The sequence below is a fragment of the Lontra canadensis genome, unplaced genomic scaffold, assembly GCF_010015895.1.
Source record: "Lontra canadensis isolate GAN:19392208 unplaced genomic scaffold, GSC_riverotter_1.0 scaffold191, whole genome shotgun sequence".
Classification (NCBI taxonomy): domain Eukaryota; kingdom Metazoa; phylum Chordata; class Mammalia; order Carnivora; family Mustelidae; genus Lontra; species Lontra canadensis.
The window spans coordinates 655,115-672,827 of record NW_022631185.1 but is presented as its reverse complement, the minus strand read 5'-3'; the positions used below and the strand labels follow the sequence as shown (position 1 = coordinate 672,827).

Genomic DNA, 17,713 nt, shown 5'->3' with positions numbered 1-17,713 from the left:
GATGAGGTCTGAGGAGCGACCTCATCAGCAGCGACCTCGTCCTGGGAGTGGCCTTGTCCGGAGTGGCCTCATCTGCAGAAAGGCCTCGTCCAGAGCAGCCACGTTGGGAGCGGACTTGCCGGGGTCATCGTCGTCACCTTTTCATAAGAGACAACCCTGACCGGTCAGTTTGATTCTTGATGCTTGGCGCGAAATAAAGCTTTGCTTGAACTTTGCTTTGTATCAGTCTCGTTCCTTTGATCACGGACCCTAACAAAGACGCGACTCAGTGAACAGCGACACCAAAGCAAAGTTCAAAGTTCAAAGCTGTAGTTTGTGCAGATCATTTCTGTAAAGGGGAGTTGGAAGTATACTAGGGTCCACTGAGGGCGGGAATTCTGGAGACGCTCTGTTAACAGACCAGTTAGGCGCAATGGCTCCCAGGGATGAAGAAACCGGCGCCAGCACCACCGAGTGTTCACGGACGCCCGGTGTCCCCTAGGAGTGGGAGCTGCCAAACGCTCTCTCTGCCCTTTCCGTGTCTACAGAGAAGAGTTGTAGGGGAAATACTTTCAGGGTCAGTGGGTTTGTCAGCCACAGATGGAGGAGACTTCAGGGCACAGAAAAAATGGAGGGGTAATGCCTGGCAGTCCTAGAGGAGCTGGACACTGGCAACAGCTGTTTCTCCAGAGCCCTCAGGACACCGCCACCTTGCCTGGTTCTGGGTCCACGTTCCAGCCCACAGGCAGAAAGCTTTCATCTGTACACTGTTTCCCACTGGAAATGTGGGATGCTGAGATGGATTCTGTTTCTTCTAAGAGTCTAACAGGTATTTGAAAAAGATAGCTACTTACCAAATTGGTGGTTGATGCCAGGACGGTGACCTCAGGGGCAGCATTCACACAGGTAGAGCAAGGGGTCAGCTGGACAATAAGATAAAGGTTTGAGACTCAGCGAGCTCACCTGCTTGCTGGGAAGTAATTATCATTTCATCTGTAACTGTGCTGACAGTATCTGCACAGGGATTTGAGATCGTCCCTGAAAAACGTCTGCGATTTGTGCATAACACTGATAGCTCTTAACATTTACAGTAAAGTTGTCCAAGAGGGGTGCCTGGGTGCTCAGGCGGCTAAGCATCTGCCTTCGACTAAGGTCGTGATCCTCGGGTCCTGGGATCAAGCCCCACGTTTGTCTCTCTGCTCAAAGGAGCTCTTGCTTCTCCCTCTCCCTCTGCCTGCCTCTCCCCCTGCGTGTCCACCCTCTCTCATAAATAAATAAAATCTTATTTAAAAAAATAAAGTTAGGGGCGCCTGGGTGGCTCAGTGGGTTAAGCCTCTGCCTTTGGCTCAGGTCATGATCTCAGGGTCCTGGGCTCATCGGGCTCTCTGCTCGGCGGGGAGCCTGCTTCCTCCTCTCTCTCTGCCTGCCTCTCTGCCTACTTGTGATCTCTATCTGTCAAATAAATAAATAAATAAATAAAAATTAAAAAATAAAGTTATCCAAGAGGGTGAGGTGAACAGAAATAACTAGAGGACAGCCTTAGTTTAGGTGTCTAAAAAAATGATAAAGTATCATGGGAAGGTCAGCAGAAGACACTGAAGGTTTTTTGGGATTTTTTTCTGGTTTGCTTTTTAAAGGTTTATTTATTTATTTATTTATTTGAGAGAGAGAGACAGAGAAAATGCACCAACAAGGGGAATGGGAGAGGGAGAAGCAGGATCCCTGCTGAGCAGGGAGCCCAACGCCATGCTTGATCCCAGGACCCTGGGATCATGACTGAGCTGAAGGCAGATGCTTAACCGACTGAACCATTCAGGCACCCCTTGAAATAATGTTTTTAAAAAATAAAGAATGATTGTTTTGTCACAAAAAGGCCAAGGGTGGGACACATCGGTGGCTCAGTCTGTTAAGCAGCTGCGTTTGGCTCAGGTCACGATCCCAGGGTCCTTGGGATCGAGACCTGCGTTGGGCTCCTGCTTGGCAGGAAGTCTGCTTCTCCCTCTCCCACTCCTCCTACTTGTGTTCCCTCTCTCTCTCTTTCTCTCTCTCTGTTAAATAAATAAATAAAATCTTAAAAAAGAAAACAAACCCTCACTAATAGATGTGCAAAGAATAAAGAAAGAATTCCAAGGACATCACTAAAAAAAGCCAACAAACCATGAAAAAGCAGAAAAAAGGATCAGAGAAAATCCATAGGAAGAACTACAAAACAGTAACAAAATGGAAATAAATACATACCTATCAATAATTAGTTTGAATGTAAATGGACTAAACGCTCCAATCAAAAGACATAGGGTAACAGGGAAAAAAAAAAAAAAAAGACCCATCAAATGCTGCCTACAAGAGATGGCTTCACAGATGAATTCTACCAAACATTTAAAGGAGTTAATACCCATTCTTCTCAAACTATTCCCAAAAATGCAAAAGGAAGAAACTCTTCCAAATTCATTCTGTGAAGCCAGTATCACATAGACACCACACACACAAAAAAGAACTACAGGCCAATATTTCTCATGAATAAAGATGCAAAATCCTCAACAAAATATTAGCCAACCAAATCAAACAATACATTAAAAAAAAAATCTTACAACAAGATCAAGTTGGATTTATTCCTGGGATGCAAGGATGGATCAGTATTTGCAAAACAATCAACATGACACATCACATCAATAAGAGAAGGGATAATAACCATATGATCATTTCAAATGATGAAGAAACATTTGAGGGGGCGCCTGGGTGGCTCAGTGGGTTAAGCATCTGCCTTCGGCTCAGGTCATAATTCCAGGGTCCTGGGATGGAGTCCCACATCGGGCTCTCTGCTCAGCAGGAAGCCTGCTTCCCTTTCTTTCTCCACCTACTTGTGATCTCTGTCTGTCAAATAAATAAATAAAACTTAAAAAAAGAATCTGCTAAAAAAAAAAGAAAGAAAAAGAAAAAACATTTGACCAAGTACAACATCCATTCACGATAAAAACCCTCTACAAAGTAGGTCTACAGGGAATATATCTCAACATGATAAAGGCCTTATATGAAATATTCACAGCCAACATTATACTCAATAGTGAAAACAAAGAGCTTTCCCCCTAAGGTCAGAAATAAGACAAGGATGTCTACTCTCACCACTTTAATTCAACATAGTCCTAGAAGTCCATATGTAATTAGCTAACACAAAAAAATAAAAGGCATCCAAACTGGCACAGAAGAAGTAAAATCCTCACTATTTGCAGATGACGTGATATGATATATAGAAAACCCTAGATTCCACCATGTATCTGTTTTTACATCTAGTTCTCGCTTAATCAAGTTGTTTTTCCCATCTTTCCAAGAACAAATGCAGGATGTATACATCTATATATCTATATCTATATCTATATCTATATACTTATTTATTTGAGAGAGAGAGAGAACAGCTGGCAGGGGGAGAAGCAGACTCCCTGCTCTGGGGATTGATCCCAGGACTCCAGGATCATGACCTGAGCCGAAGGCAGATGCTTAACCATCTGAGCCACCCTGGTGCCCCAAAACACAGGATATTTATAAAAGCTCTTTAACATACTTGTCTAGTTTTATCATTTCAGTCACTTTTTGTGCATGTTTCCATTTTTTTTTTAATCCTGATACACTGTATGTCTTATATTCCTGCTCCTCTGTGTGCCCAGTAAATCACTCATTGGGTGCCAGACAAGATAAATTTTACCTTGTTGAGTGTTGCATTTGCTTGTCTCCCTTTAGTGCCAGATTTTGTCATGGCTTTCAGGTAAAGGTACACGGTAGCAGTTCTTCCTTTGAATGTTTGCTTTTAATTCTTTTCAAGGTGGGTCCGGAGCAAATCTTAGCCTGTGTTTAATTAAGTCCCACTATCTAGGTGATATATTTCCAAGGATTCTACCTGTTGTTCTGTATACTCTAAAATAGGTGTTTCCACACCGGCAGATAAGAACAAAAATGATTCCCAGCCCTGTATGAGCTGCAGGAATTATTCGATATACTGTCTTCTAGTGGTACTTGTCTAAACTTCGGACAGTTTACTCTCACACTTGTATGGATCCAGAGACAGTCAACAATTCAGTGGATCTTTCCTCAGTTCTTTGCCTCTTCTCCTTCCCTGTGCCCCCTCATCTCTAGCTCCCTATCCTTTCACACCAAAATTCTAGTCACATTAGTTTTATACCCTGATTTTGGTCTCCAGGCTCTAAGGGCAGGAAATCGCTGGGCTCCACTCCTGTTTGGGAAACAGTGTCCCAGTGGCTAGTTCTAAATTTCTGGAAGAATTCCTTAATACTCGAACAGCAGGAAACAAAGACCAAAGAAACTGACCAGAAAACAGGAAATGAGGGTCTTTGCCAGGAAGAAAAAAAACACCCCAAAGGCTGAGAATGAAACCTTCACCATCTGAGAGCCGTCTTTCTGATGGAAAGACTTGAGCATCTGCCCAGAGGGTGACCTTCACTTGTTCCTGGAGAATCATTTAAGTGCCCAGGAAAATACCTCCTCCCTTAGAACTCACCCTGAATTAGGTACACTTGTAATGGGAAAAGCCCCTACCTAGTACCCATGAGTGAGAAGCAGCCCTCTTGTATTGTATTGTATTGCACATCCTAGGGTTTCCCTCAAACCCCAGGATGATCTCATTACCCAGAGGTCCACAGTTTCCTGGGCCCTTTGGAACACTTCCTCTCACCCAGATTACACTTCTTACTTCAGTGTTTCCTCTGTGTCATAGGGTGAAGGAGAGAGAGTGATTTTTTTTAAGACTTTATTTAGAGAGAGAAAGAGCATGAGCAGGGGGAGGGAGCAGAAGGCAGAGGGAGAAACAGACTCTCCACTGAGCAGGGAGCCCAATGTGGGGCTGGATCCCAGGACCCTCTGATCATGACCTGAGCTGAAGTCAGAGGCTTAACCCACTGAGTCCCCAGGGGCCCCAGAGAAGGAATGATTTTGCAGCAGTCTTAGCAGGCAGAGAGAAGCTAAAACTCGAGATACCAGGGATAGGGCCCAGGGGTCTGCAGCCTGAGCCTCAGACCAGATGGTAGGAGGTGGGTAACGGGGCCTGGGGCAGAGGAGGCAACAGTGCGTAAGGAGGTGAGAGAAGTAGCCTTGAGGACGTGGTGGGGGCAGGGAGGGGCAGGAGGAGAGCATGGGGATGGGGGTTCAGATGTCAGCACAGAAGATGGGCCATGGAGGGAGCAGATTGCCGAGGGCCAACAGGGCCTGGACAGCCACTAGGGCTGGGTGTCTTGATAGTGCAAGAGGTCCAGGGAGTCAGTGCTGCCGCCAAGGAGCCATTAGGTGAGAAGGGAATTCCTAGGCTGGGCCAACAGGGCACATGGAAGGCCCCAAAGCTGGGCTGCTAGGGACTGCAGAGGTGGGAGGCAGCAGAACCTGGTGCCTGGGGGCCAGAGAGCCCAGACAGTTACAGCCACTTAGCCCAGAGCGCTCTCTGGACTCTGCCTGGGTAGCCCCAACACCCCACCTCTGAGCCAGCAGGTCAGGATTTAAAGCTTTGGCTTCCTTTCCCTCTGAACCAAAGCATCTCTGCAGGCAAGTCCTACCCTGGCAGGCTCCAGCTCCTTCACACCTCTGATGCAGTGCCTTGGCCACTGGGGCTCTCCCCCAGCCCCGGGGCTCCAGCTGCTCCAGAAGATGGCAGGCTGGCTTTCTGGAGGCTCTGGGAACTTGGATTCCTACTTGTAGGTGCTGCTGGCAGAATTCAGTTCCACGTGGTTGTAGGACTGAGGTTTGTTTCTAAGCTTCCAGGGTGCTTTCTGGTTGTGATGAGGTGATCTGTAAAGTCAAACAATTTTTTCAAAGGGCTCTTTGTGGGACTACTCGATACTCTGATCTTGCTGAGCCAGGACTGAAGATGCTGGGCTCTCAGAGGTGTGGTGCTCAACTTAGCTCTTAGCTATTATCTCAGAACCAGCAATGGGACATCAAAGGGCCTGATACAGCCCTGTCTGACTTTCCTGTTTCTTTCTTCCTACAGCTGGAAAGGTTCTCTATTGTTAAAGACTCGTGTGAGGGGCCCCTGGGTGGTTCAGTCGGTTAAGCATCTGACTTCAGCTCAGGTCATGATGCCAGGGTCCTGGGATCGAGCCCCCATCAGGCTCCTTGCTCAGCAGGGAACCTCTTCTCCCTCTCCCACTGCCTGTTGCTCCCCCTGCTTGTGCTTTCTCTGTCAAATAAATAAAATCTTTTAAAAAATAAAAATAATAAAGACTCGTGTGATTAGATTGAGCCCTCCGGGTAAGTCTCATCACGAAGTGCATTATTCATGCAAAGCCCCCCTTGCCATCTACAGGAACATTCACAGGTCCTGGGGATTAGGGCACCAACATCTTTGGGAGCAGTGATCCCATTTACCACAGTCTGCTGTCTGGTCCTCAGATTCCTATCTGTCCTGCTTGGAAAATATATTCCACCCATTCCAAGATCACAAAAATGTCTCATTCCATTACAGTAGCCACTCAATACCCAAATCTCATCAGCCCCCAAATCCCAAATCTCATCACCTTAACTGTCTAAATCAGATATGGCCAAGGCTCTGGATATAGTCCACCCCGCACACACCCTGTCTGTAGATCTGTAAAGCTAGAAGACGAGGTATTTGCTCCCAAAATAAGACAGTGGAAGAGAAATGGGATAATAGTTACATACATTGTTTCAAGGGGGGGAAATGAAAAAGTAGCCACAAGTTCCAAGAAATTCTGAAATCAAGCTTAGCAAACTACATGAGGTATCAAAGCCTGGGAAAACCTTCTATGGTTCAGGACTCTGGCCTCAGGTCCCCATCCTGTGTTCTACTGTCCTCCACCTCCTTTTCTATGACAGGTAACAAAGGTTTGCAGGTTAGTAATTTTCTTAGCTGGTTTCATGTGTGCAGAATATTGAAGGCCCCAATTTCATATTCTGTCCCTTTAAGATCCAAGGTGTTTCTCGTAGAAAGGAATTTTCAAGAACTTTGTGGTTCCTCTGTATATACCAGAGATTCACTCCATTAGACAAGAGGCTGGTTCACACATTTCCCCCCCACCCGGCAACCTTCCCCGGATAATCCTCTATCAATTTTTTGGCTTTTGCTGAGATGGCCAAGGGATACCTTTAAATTTCCTAGATGGTCTCTGGTTGTACTGAGGAGACCTGCATAGTCACAATCTCTTCAAAGAAATTTTACATGACTAAATACCCTTGTCTTTGGATCTTGCTGAGATACTACAAAAAGGCTGTATAGCTACATTTCAATGTCTTCTGCAATTAAGATGGAATAAGAATTTCCCAAATCATAAATCTCGGGGTCCTTTCTGTGTAATAGTTCTTCCCTACGTTTCTCTTCCCTATCACATTTTACTGTAAACAATTAAGCAAGGCTACACTTTCAATGCTTTGTTTAGAAATTTCCTCAGCTGAGTGTCCACATAAGGACTTGTACATTAATATTTGCAATAGCTGTTTTTAAAGATTTTTATTTATTCGACAGACAGAGATCATTAGTAGGCAGAGAGGCAGGCAGGGGGGGGGGGGAAGCAGGCTCCCCGCTGAGCAAAGAGCTGGATGTGGGACTCGATCCCAGGACTCTGGGATCATGACCCGAGCCAAAGTCAGAGGCTTTAACCCACTGAGCCACCCAGGCGCCCCTGCAGTAGCTGTTTTTAAAACTTAGAATTTGCAAGGTGGGGGGCTGTCAATTAAGATAAAGGGCAGCTCTTTCTGCCCACGGGTCCTGTCCCCAAGCTTCAATAAAACCGGCATTTTGGGGCGCCTGGGTGGCTCAGTGGGTTAAAGCCTCTGCCTTCGGCTCAGGTCATGATCTCAGGGTCCTGGGATCGAGGCCCGCATCAGGCTCTCTGCTCAGCGGGGAGCCTGCTTTCTCCTCTCTCTCTCTATGCCTGCCTCTCTGCATACTTGTGATCTCTCTCTCTCTCTGTTTCAAATAAATAAAATCTTAAAAAAAAACAAACCAAAAACCGGCATTTTGTACACACACACAAAGAAGATAAAGGGATATAACCGCAGGATATCCAGAGGATTACTCAGTAATGAAGAGAATGAACTATTTACACAACGATTCTCCAAATAATGTTGCCTGAAAGACAGTGGACCCTAATAAACTTCCAAGTTTCCACTTACATAAGAGTCTAGAAAAGACTAATTCATCTATGCTGAAAATGAATCAGTGGTTGTTCACGGAAGGGATAGGAAGTATCAAGAAAGGCACTGAGAGGGATTTAAGAAGGGCCATGAGGTAACTCTGGAAGTGGATATGCCCAATACAACGGCTGGGTGATTTCTTACGTTTATACAGATATTAAGGATTACAAATTGCACACTTCATATATGTGCAGTATATGGCATGTTGACTACCCCTCAGTGAAACTGTAAAAACTGATTCCACTGCAACACCTGGGTCTCCCGCTTCTACTGGAAAACCAGATTAAGCATCAATACAGTGACTCTACCTTCTTTCTCCAAATGCCCTGTAAAGAGAACCTCTTCCCCAGCAACAAGAAAAACTGGCAAGCACTGAAGGCTGTTTCCAAGTGAGTCACCAGAAGCTCTGGTTGGTCACAAAATCTACATCCTTGGACCACAATGTCTATCCAAGAGTTCTTTGCCCATGTAGCAAAGACACTAGGTATAGAGCCCATGGAGGTACAGAAATCTATAAACTTGACATTCTTTGCTCTGCCACTGACCCTGGTGCTACAGTGACATGGCCCTGGAGATGCTAAGAATTCCCAGGCAGCCCCATCTCATACAGCCACAGTGCCAGGAGTGTTTGTGGCTGTTTTTTTTTTTTTTTTTTTTTTTAATGGGCACATCCACTCTCATTTGCTGCAGTCTCCCCAAACCCAATTTTTCACACCCAGTGTTTCTATATTGGTTTTCCTTCCTTCCCGGGATGGCAAGTCTTGCAGCCAACTTGGGTACCAGATCAGATTCTGGCCTTCAGGGCATATGGCGCTTGGCAGGTTCGCAGAAAAGCTTCCCCTCAACAGTGCTGTGGAATATGGCACATATCCTGGAAATAAGTCATTCACTGCATGCTGCTGCCAAACATATTGAAGGTTGTCACAACCTTCCTCCATACCACCCTCAGGGTGATGTCTGGGCCCTCAAATAACTCTGAAATCCAGCCAAAATCAGGCCCTGAACTCTCGCCTAAGCAGCTTTTGTCAGCAACACCAGAACTGGACTGAGAAAGGTTCTCTGCCAACCTGCTCTTCCATTTGAGGCACAGGAAACTGGAGGATCCCCCCCGCTCCACTGTTTATCTCTTCAGTTTGGCAGGGCCTAAGTGTTTTCAAACCATTCCAAACAGTAAAAACAATGTCCAAGATTAACGATGGCTTAAATAATAACAAGGTCTTTATTATCACAGAAACCAGAGCAACATAAGACAAGTAGTTCTCCGGGATGGGTGACTTGGAGACTGGAAAATCTGTCACAAGTACCACATGAGACCAACAGTGTCCAGGAAGAAAGTAAACCTTTTCTGTAAGCCAGAACACAGCTCAGATCCTCTTGGCTAAGGATGTACAGTAAGGTCCACACCTTTAATCAATCAGTGGGGGAAGCAATGAGAAATCCTATTTAATTCAGGATTCTACCTTCCCTGAGGACATTATGGTAAGTAAGCTGATAGAGCTGAGATGGTGTTAGCCACAGGCATTGAGTGACAAATCTGGCAAGGACCTGTCTCAAAGTGCAACGCAACCCGCGAGAGCTTCCCTGTACCTAGCATTCATAACCCATCTCAGATGTTAACGCTGATATAGGAGGAACAACACCTCACTGATGTCCTCCTCTCAAAGGGTCCTCGCAGAGCTCCTCTCCCTATGAGTCCCGCTGCGTTGAAAGTCTGCCTACAGCCTCCCTGCAGTATGAACTTTCTGGTGCCGAATGAGGTGGGAGCTTAAACTATAGGCTTTCCCACATTCATTGCACTCATATGGCCTTTCTCCAGTGTGAACTTTTTGGTGCCTAACAAGGTGAGATGTTCTGATGAAATCTTTTCCACACTTGCTGCACACAAACGGCCTTTCCCCTGTGTGAACTCTCTGGTGTGCAATAAAGTCAGAGCTTCGACTAAAGAATTTCCCACATTCGACGCACTCAAAAGGCCTTGCCTCTGTGTGAATTCTCTGGTGTTTAATGAGGGTGTATTTGTGGCCAAAGGATTTCCCACAATCACTGCAAACATAAGGATTTTCTCCAGTATGGATACTCTCATGCTGAACAAGTGTGGATTTGTGTCTGAAGACTTTCCCACAATTGTTGCACTTATAAGGCCTTGCTCCATTGTGAACTCTCTGGTGTACAATTAGGTTGGAGTGATGGCTAAAGTATTTTCCACATTCACTACACTTGTAAGGCATTTCTCCAGTGTGGATTCTTTTGTGCTGAGTAAGGTTGTCTTTGCGACTAAAGGCTTTCCCACATTCTTTGCACTCATAAGGCCTTTCTCCAGTATGGATTCTCTGGTGCTGGATAAGGGTGGCTTTGCGGCTGAAGGCTTTCCCACATTCACTGCACTCGTAAGGCCTTTCTCCAGTATGGATTCTCTGGTGCTGGACGAGTGTGTCTTTGCGGTTGAAGGCCTTCCCACATTCGCTGCACCTGTAATGCGTATGTCTACTGTGAGAGGCCCCCCCGCTCTTGGTGCTCCTTGTCTTCTTCTTGCTGTGGATGGCCTTTTGCTGGTGACTGCCCAAACTGGCCTGGAAGTTCTCCTCCTCACATCGTAAAGGCTTTTCTGACAGGTGAGGTTCTTCACAAACTCTACAGTTCTTCATAAATGAGGTCTTGCCTTTGTCTCTTCTTAAGGGCTTCTCTACATTGTACTGCTTCTGGTGCTGAAGGAAGTCTGCACTGAACCAGAACTGTCTCCCACATGCCTCACATGTGTAAGGTTTCAGTCCCTGGTGTGTTTCCTGGTGTTCATCCAGGTGCAAGATATCTTTCAAGACGGGGCCACATGTGTCACAAGGGTGAGCCATCTGGGCTGATGAACCTGCCTTGGAGATACTATCCTGTGACACTTCTACAGAAATGCTCTGCTTAGAAGGCACCTCTTCATCCTCCACTGCACACCAACAACCTGAAGGCAGAAAAAATGCCATTGAAGTGCATGATGACTTTGGTGGGAAGGAGCAACCCCATTGCAGATGTGTCTAGTATACCCAGGATTTAGTGTATGGGGGTGTTGGCAGGACAGCAGATTTGGCATCAGGTTAAAGAAAAAGCTGCTTTGCAATACTGGGCCTCAAACGGTGATAGAATGAGGAAGACTTCCCAAGGGACAAAGACACAAGGACAGGGTGAGCTCAGAGAGAACTGGGAAGCAGAAATGTCCAATTTACTCTTCTGCAAATGATTTTTAGAAGGGCCTTGGCTACCAGTGAGCACTATACAAAATGTATGTCTAAGCCCAGGAAATCGGATCTAAAATGAGCAAGTGGTATTCAGGAGTCATTTAAGGACATATGTATGTCTCATGGCACATGAACACTGTCCAACACAGGAGAGCACTGCAGAAGGAGCAGTAGAGAGCACTGGTGAGAGGGTGTGGACAGCCCTGGGTCAGAGGTCAGACCAGAAATAACAAGTGTGATGGATCACACCTGTACCCCTGAAACAAATAATACATTATATGTTCATAATTTAGAAAAATAAAAATTAAAAAAAAAATGACAAGTGTGTAGAATGTCCAGAATGAGGAGAAAAAGACAGAAACAGGTACGGTTTATAATCTAGGCACCAAATAGGAGTGGGGCAAGGACAGGCTTCTGGTATTATTTGAACCCAACCCTGAAGTTACACCCTCCCCAAGCTCCCACTCACCAGGGCCTGTCCACGTCCCTCCTGCCATGGCTAGAGTCATGACCTCTCAGGCACTGAGTTCTTTCCCCTACTAAGTTCAGGAACCACAAAGGATCTGGAAGAAACAAATCATAGAGGAAAGACAGGGCAAGGAGGAAAGCTGTGGCCCAGAGCAGCTCACCACAGGATATTAAGACAACTAAATATTACAAAATGAACATCAGAAATGTTTTTGCAAGATCAGCACACTGGGCCTCACAGCAGTGACCATCACAGCAATTCATGACACAGATAAGCCCAAGGAAATGCCAATTACAGGAAAGGGGCAGAGTCTAGAGTACAGAGGTGTCATGAATGTAGGCAGAGCAATACAGCCAGGGAAAGGGCAGCAGGGTAGTCCACCGGGCTGACTACTAATCCCTGACGCTCAAACCCTTCCTGGTAATAGTCTGGGGCAGCAGGGGTGGGGGAGCATAGGGAGTAAAGGAGGCAATACACAGCTGAGCCTCAGCAGCCCGAAAATCTATCTTAGAGAAGGAAAACAGCAGTGCCTATGACAGCTATGGGAAGAAAAGGGCAACCTTTAAGGGAAGAGTAGAGTAGAGCAAAGGCCAGAAAACTGGGGTATGCGGGCCTTACCCAGGAAGACCGTAAGCACAAAGCATAGAAAACACTGCACTGTGACACAGGTCTTTGGGTCTTCTCACGCACCCCCACTGCTCCCAAGAGAAATACACAAACACATCCTTGAAAGTCACATGACCCTGCATAAAGCCAACGACTGAGCACAGGGGCAGCAGCTCTCCCCAGGACTCTTGGTCTACCCACCACACATTCACTTTCCTCCCCAGCTCCCCAACTTAGACCAGATACCAGGCCCTTGTGACTGGTGCCTACTCACTCTCCCCATTTCCTAGTAATCATTTTGTTCAGCCCAGAACAACAGGAGGGGGATGGACAGAACTTTTGCCAGCCAGTTCCCCTGAGGTCTAGGGATCATATCTCTCATATACAAATATGAGCTCAGAGATCCCCCTAAAGCCCTTAGGGTACAAATTCAGATTCCATCTCCAGTACACATCACTCTTTAGACCATAGCTCCCTCAAGTCTACGAATACCCACAACATAGGTCATCTCCCACATGCAAATCTGCAAACAGCATACAGAGAATTCCCGGTTAATGATCCAAGATCACATCTGGCTCCAGTAGCTGGTCCTCACTGCCATGTAACTCTGAACCCAGCTTTTTTTTTTTTTTCCTAAGATTTTATTTGTTTATTTGACAGAGAGAGAGACACACTGAGAGAGGGAACAGAAGCAGGGGGAATGGAAGAGGGAGAAGCAGGCTTCCTGCCAAGAGAGCCCACTGTGGGGCTCAATCCCAGGACCCTGGAATCATGACCTGAGCGGAAGGCAGACACTTAATGACGGAACGACCCAGGGGCCCCCTGAACCCAGCTTTTAAATCCTCCCTTCCTGGCCCTATTTCTTGATTCAACTTCAGCAATCCAGAACAACATACAGATACCAGATAATTCTAGCCCCTTCTGACTTTGTGGTCACATACTAAGGATACTATATTTTCAACAATCAACAGGCTTAACACTTAACACTAAACTCTCATTCAAAGCCCACACCCACTGTCCTTCTACCGCAAGCATAGTTACTCTGCCAGCTGGCCCACTCTGCCCCTGAGCTCAACTACCAGCTTGACTGAAACTTTCCACATCCCACGAAATCACTATAAATACCTGGGAAGCACATCGAGAAGGGAAAGCAGCTGCTCTGGCCTCACTTTCATCTCATCTCTAACACTGTTCTACTCCAGCACCCATCTCTTGTCCACGCTCTCTCTGGAAGACTTCACCACCTGCCAGATCCTACTCTCTCCCTCCACCATGGACACTAATCTCCCTTCTCCTCTCTCTTAGATGACTCCTGTCTCAGGCTGCTGTGTCCACTCCCTTCCAGACCCTTAATGGCACTGCCACTATGACATAAAGGTTCTCTCTATCAATCTGATAAGCAGCTCCACTCTAATGCATATACTGACTGTCACCCTGTGGACTTGAATCCCTCCTCTAAAATCCAAACCTATGTGTCCAGCTGTCTACCTATACCTCCATTCAGATTCAACATGGTCAAAGTTTAAATTTTTTTTTAAAGATTTTATTTATTTATTTGACAGAGAGAGATATCACAAGTAGGCAGAGAGGCAGGCAGAGAGAAAGAGGAGGAAGCAGGCTCCCCGCTGAGCAGAGAGCCTGATGTGGGGCTCAATTCCAGGACCCTGAGATCATGACCTGTGCTGAAGGCAGAGGCTTAACCCACTGAGCCACCCAGGCGCCCCAGTTTAAATTTTTTAAGACATTTTATTTATTTATTTATTTGACTGGGAAAGACACAGCCAGAGAGGGAACACAAGCAGAGGGAGTGGGAGAGGGAGAGAGAGAAGCAGGCTTCCCGCCAAGCAGAGACCCGATGCAGGACGCAATCCCAGGACCTTGGGATCATGACCTGAGCTGAAGGCAGACGCCTAACAACTGAGCTTCCCAGGCGCCCCACAAAGCCTAATTCTTGGTATTACTTCTGAAAGTTGCTCCCACCACCAAACTTTTCACCATCTCAATGGAGGATTTTCCCATCCTTATACCTGCTCAGGCCCAAAACTTTGAAAGCTGTGGAGTCATCCCTGACTCTTCCCATTGTTTCTCTCACCATCCACATCAGAAAATCTGGTTAACCCTACTTAAAGAAAAACAAAAACGAACAAAAAAAAAAGGACCAGAATCCAAGCATTTGTCCCACACTTCCATAGCATCCAGTCTAGTCCAGCCATCATAAACAGTGCTCCTTCCTCACTCCAAAGTCTCTTATTCACTGTACAGTCAGAGGAAGCCTGTTAAGACCAGAGTCAGATGACTCCCTCCTCTGCTCCAAACCTTCCATGGCTCCCACCATTCTCAAAACAGAAGCCCAGTTCCACAAGGTGCCATTCCAGAGTTGAATACTACTCTCTGATCAAGCTAGACATAATGGAGACCTGAGGCTCCCTGAACACTCTTGGTTAAGCCTCAAGTGATGTTTCTGCACATGCTGGTTCTTGTGTCTGGGGCACTGTTCCACACTTCACCCCACTGCACTCAATTCAAGGCAAAAGAACGTTAGTGACACCGGCATCCCCAAACTCAACATCAAGTGTAAGGGTAGGTAAAGAGTCCTAAGACACCACCATCTGCCATCTGGGGTTGCCAAGATCATGGCCAAGTGGGGAGTGATGAATAAGGACCTGCATGCTCTGCACTCACCTATACAGAGATCCCCAGTGCTTCTACCATCAGGGCAACCTGGCAAAGAGAAGGAGTTGAGAGTGGCAGGTTACCAGAGTGGGGTTCTGGGGACTGAACTATGGCCCTAACTCCTGCCCTGCCCTTTGGTGAGGATGATTTCGGAAAGTCTAATGTCAGATGTTAAGACCTTAGTGCTGCCTCCCATCAGATGGGCGTCCACGACCTGCTGCAGTGTGCTGCAGTGTCCTCCTCTGTAAAGCAGGTCTAACAGTGGCACCCACCTAACAGGGCTACTGCTTGTATCAAACACCGTTAGTACAAGCAAGGATCCTTGAATTAGCTTTTACTGTCCACAAGCTTCACATTTTTCCAAATGGTTTTGGAGCAAATGAAGGGATAGGTTTTTGATATTTAGGATTTATTTTTAATCTTCTAAGAAAACGTGGTATTTAAGACTTCCATCTTAATTAAACACTCAGAGACAAGCACATCAACCCATTACTAAGCATCGTCAGTACAAATTTATCATATCTATCCATCTAAAAATCTTAACGGCCTGTACACCTGCCAAGTGAGCATTAGTCCTGTCACCAAACCAGCCTACGTGGTACACACCCCCCAAGGTGAGCCTGCTGGTGGCCCCTCATGAGAGATGTCCATGATCTCTGCTCACCCGAGAGCTGGGGAACCGGGGTACCAGGGCCCTGGATCCGGCTGAGGCTGGCTTTTCGTCTCCTCCACAGGCCGTGCCGCTGCTGAGTCCACGGAACGGCAAACCGCCAGCACGTCACGCCTGCCTCTGCGGCTCAGGCCGGGCTCCTTACACCCCACGGCCCTCTCCTCCCGCGGAGACCAGCCAGAACTCCTTCCCATGCTTCCCTCTGGAGGGGATGAAGGATGACCCCCTTCCCCCGCCCTCCAATCTCTCGCCTCAAGAATCACCTGAGAGGGGCGCCTGGGTGGCTCAGTGGGTTAAGCCTCTGCCTTCGGCTCGGGTCGTGATCGCGGGGTGCTGGGATCGAGCCCCGCATCGGGCTCTCTGATCGGCGGGGAGCCTGCTTCCTCCTCTCTCTCTCTGCCTGCCTCTTCTCTGCCTACTTGTGATCTCTCTCTCTGTCCAATAAATAAAATAAAATCTTTAAAAAAAAAAAAAAAAGAATCACCTGAGATAAAAACACCGTTAATATCTTTCCTGGGCATCTCACCTCCAGTCTTCGACCTGGGGCCTCATCCCTCAGTGGTCTCCAACACAGCCCCCGCCAGAATCCCTGACGCACAGCCAGATGCCCATGGGCCACCTCCTCTCCGAGAGGAGCTTTACAACGTCCAAAATGCATTCCCCGGGACACAAACTGCTCCGGCCCTCCACTTGATCTTCCCGCACCGCCGTTACCCGACACGGCAAGAATCCCGTCGGTTTCACCTCTAACATCCCCTTCTCCAAATCCCACCTCCCGCCGCAGCTCTGGTGCAGCCACAACACTCCGGGAGTCGGCGGCCTCCTCGCCCGTCAACCAGTCCGCCGCGACCCACCTGCCCGAGCCAGCTCACATCATGCTCCCCCACGGCTCCCAGCGGTCCGCGGCGAGGGCACCCTCGGCTCATGCAGCCTTTCCACGCAGGGCCGCCGCTCGCCCTCTAGGCTCCCTGCAAACCCCAGGGCCCGGTTTCCGGAGTCCTCCGGCTCAGCCGCGCCTCCAAGCCTTTGCTCATGATCGTCGGTCGCCCAGGGACACTTCGACGGCTCACCGCACCGGCTGCTAGGAAGGGGCTCCCCACACCAACGCCCCCACGGCCCAGAACACCGGAGCCGGAGCTGCAACGACCTCAACAGGCGCCCCTCGTTCGTGGCTCCGTGATTCAGAGTGAAGGACCGAAACGCCTCAGGATCCGGGGAACAAAGTACCCACCTACGCGGGATCCATCACCGCGGCCGCCGCCATCACAATCTGGACCACAGGGACCCGTGAGGAGTCCCAGGTCGAGACCCACGCGCCGCCGTGGGCTGGCCCTGGCCGCGGAGCCTTCGCGTGCGCTGCCACCCCCAAGCCTTTCTGCAATGGACACAGGGTCTCCTCCCGTGCCTTTCCGCTTCGGTCACTCTGAACCGTACTGGCGTTCCCAAAGCTCCGCTCCGAGAGCTCCACTCAGAGCGAACAAAATGTCCGCCTCGAGGAAGACGCCGGAAGTCCCGCCCAGACGGCTTGCGGCGCAATTTTAAGGGTGCCGCCTCCGTGCTGCGCAGAGACTTCTGGGTACTGTAGTTTCCCTGAGGAATCGGCCTAAGCGACCTTCGGAGTTCTCCCCGCAGGGGCTGGGGCTGGGCAGCGTGCTCCCGCGAGGGACGCTGGGAAATGGTGCCTCCAGGCTCAAAGGACGCGGCGGGGCTTTGGCCCTCTTAAAGAGCCCCGCGCCCTGGTTCTATACCTTGTAGTCCGCTGGGGGTGGGTACCCGAAGAGTGTGGGAGCGTTCTTGTAGATATTCCCCAAAGCCACAAAACCACACGGACACATCATGTGCACAAAACCACACGGACACATCTTGAGTCCACTCACAGTCCACTCGTATTTCCTTGCTGGTTTTTAGATCCATGTAGGTTGAAGTTTTAAGTCGGTTTTGGGC

At 48.0% G+C, this 17,713-nt stretch overlaps 1 protein-coding gene across 1 annotated transcript; it reads right to left on the bottom strand.

Annotated features, from left to right (window-relative positions):
* Window positions 1-9,316: 9,316 nt before the first annotated feature.
* ZNF134 (zinc finger protein 134) lies at window positions 9,317-17,604 on the bottom strand. The gene is made up of 6 exons (XM_032847606.1): window positions 17,518-17,604; window positions 17,005-17,144; window positions 16,296-16,623; window positions 15,695-15,845; window positions 15,109-15,147; window positions 9,317-11,077 (listed from the first exon to the last, which is right to left on the bottom strand). Exons 1-6 carry the CDS (start codon window positions 17,602-17,604, stop codon window positions 9,843-9,845), a joined length of 1,980 nt encoding a protein of 659 aa, XP_032703497.1. The 3' UTR covers window positions 9,317-9,842.
* Window positions 17,605-17,713: the final 109 nt, after the last annotated feature.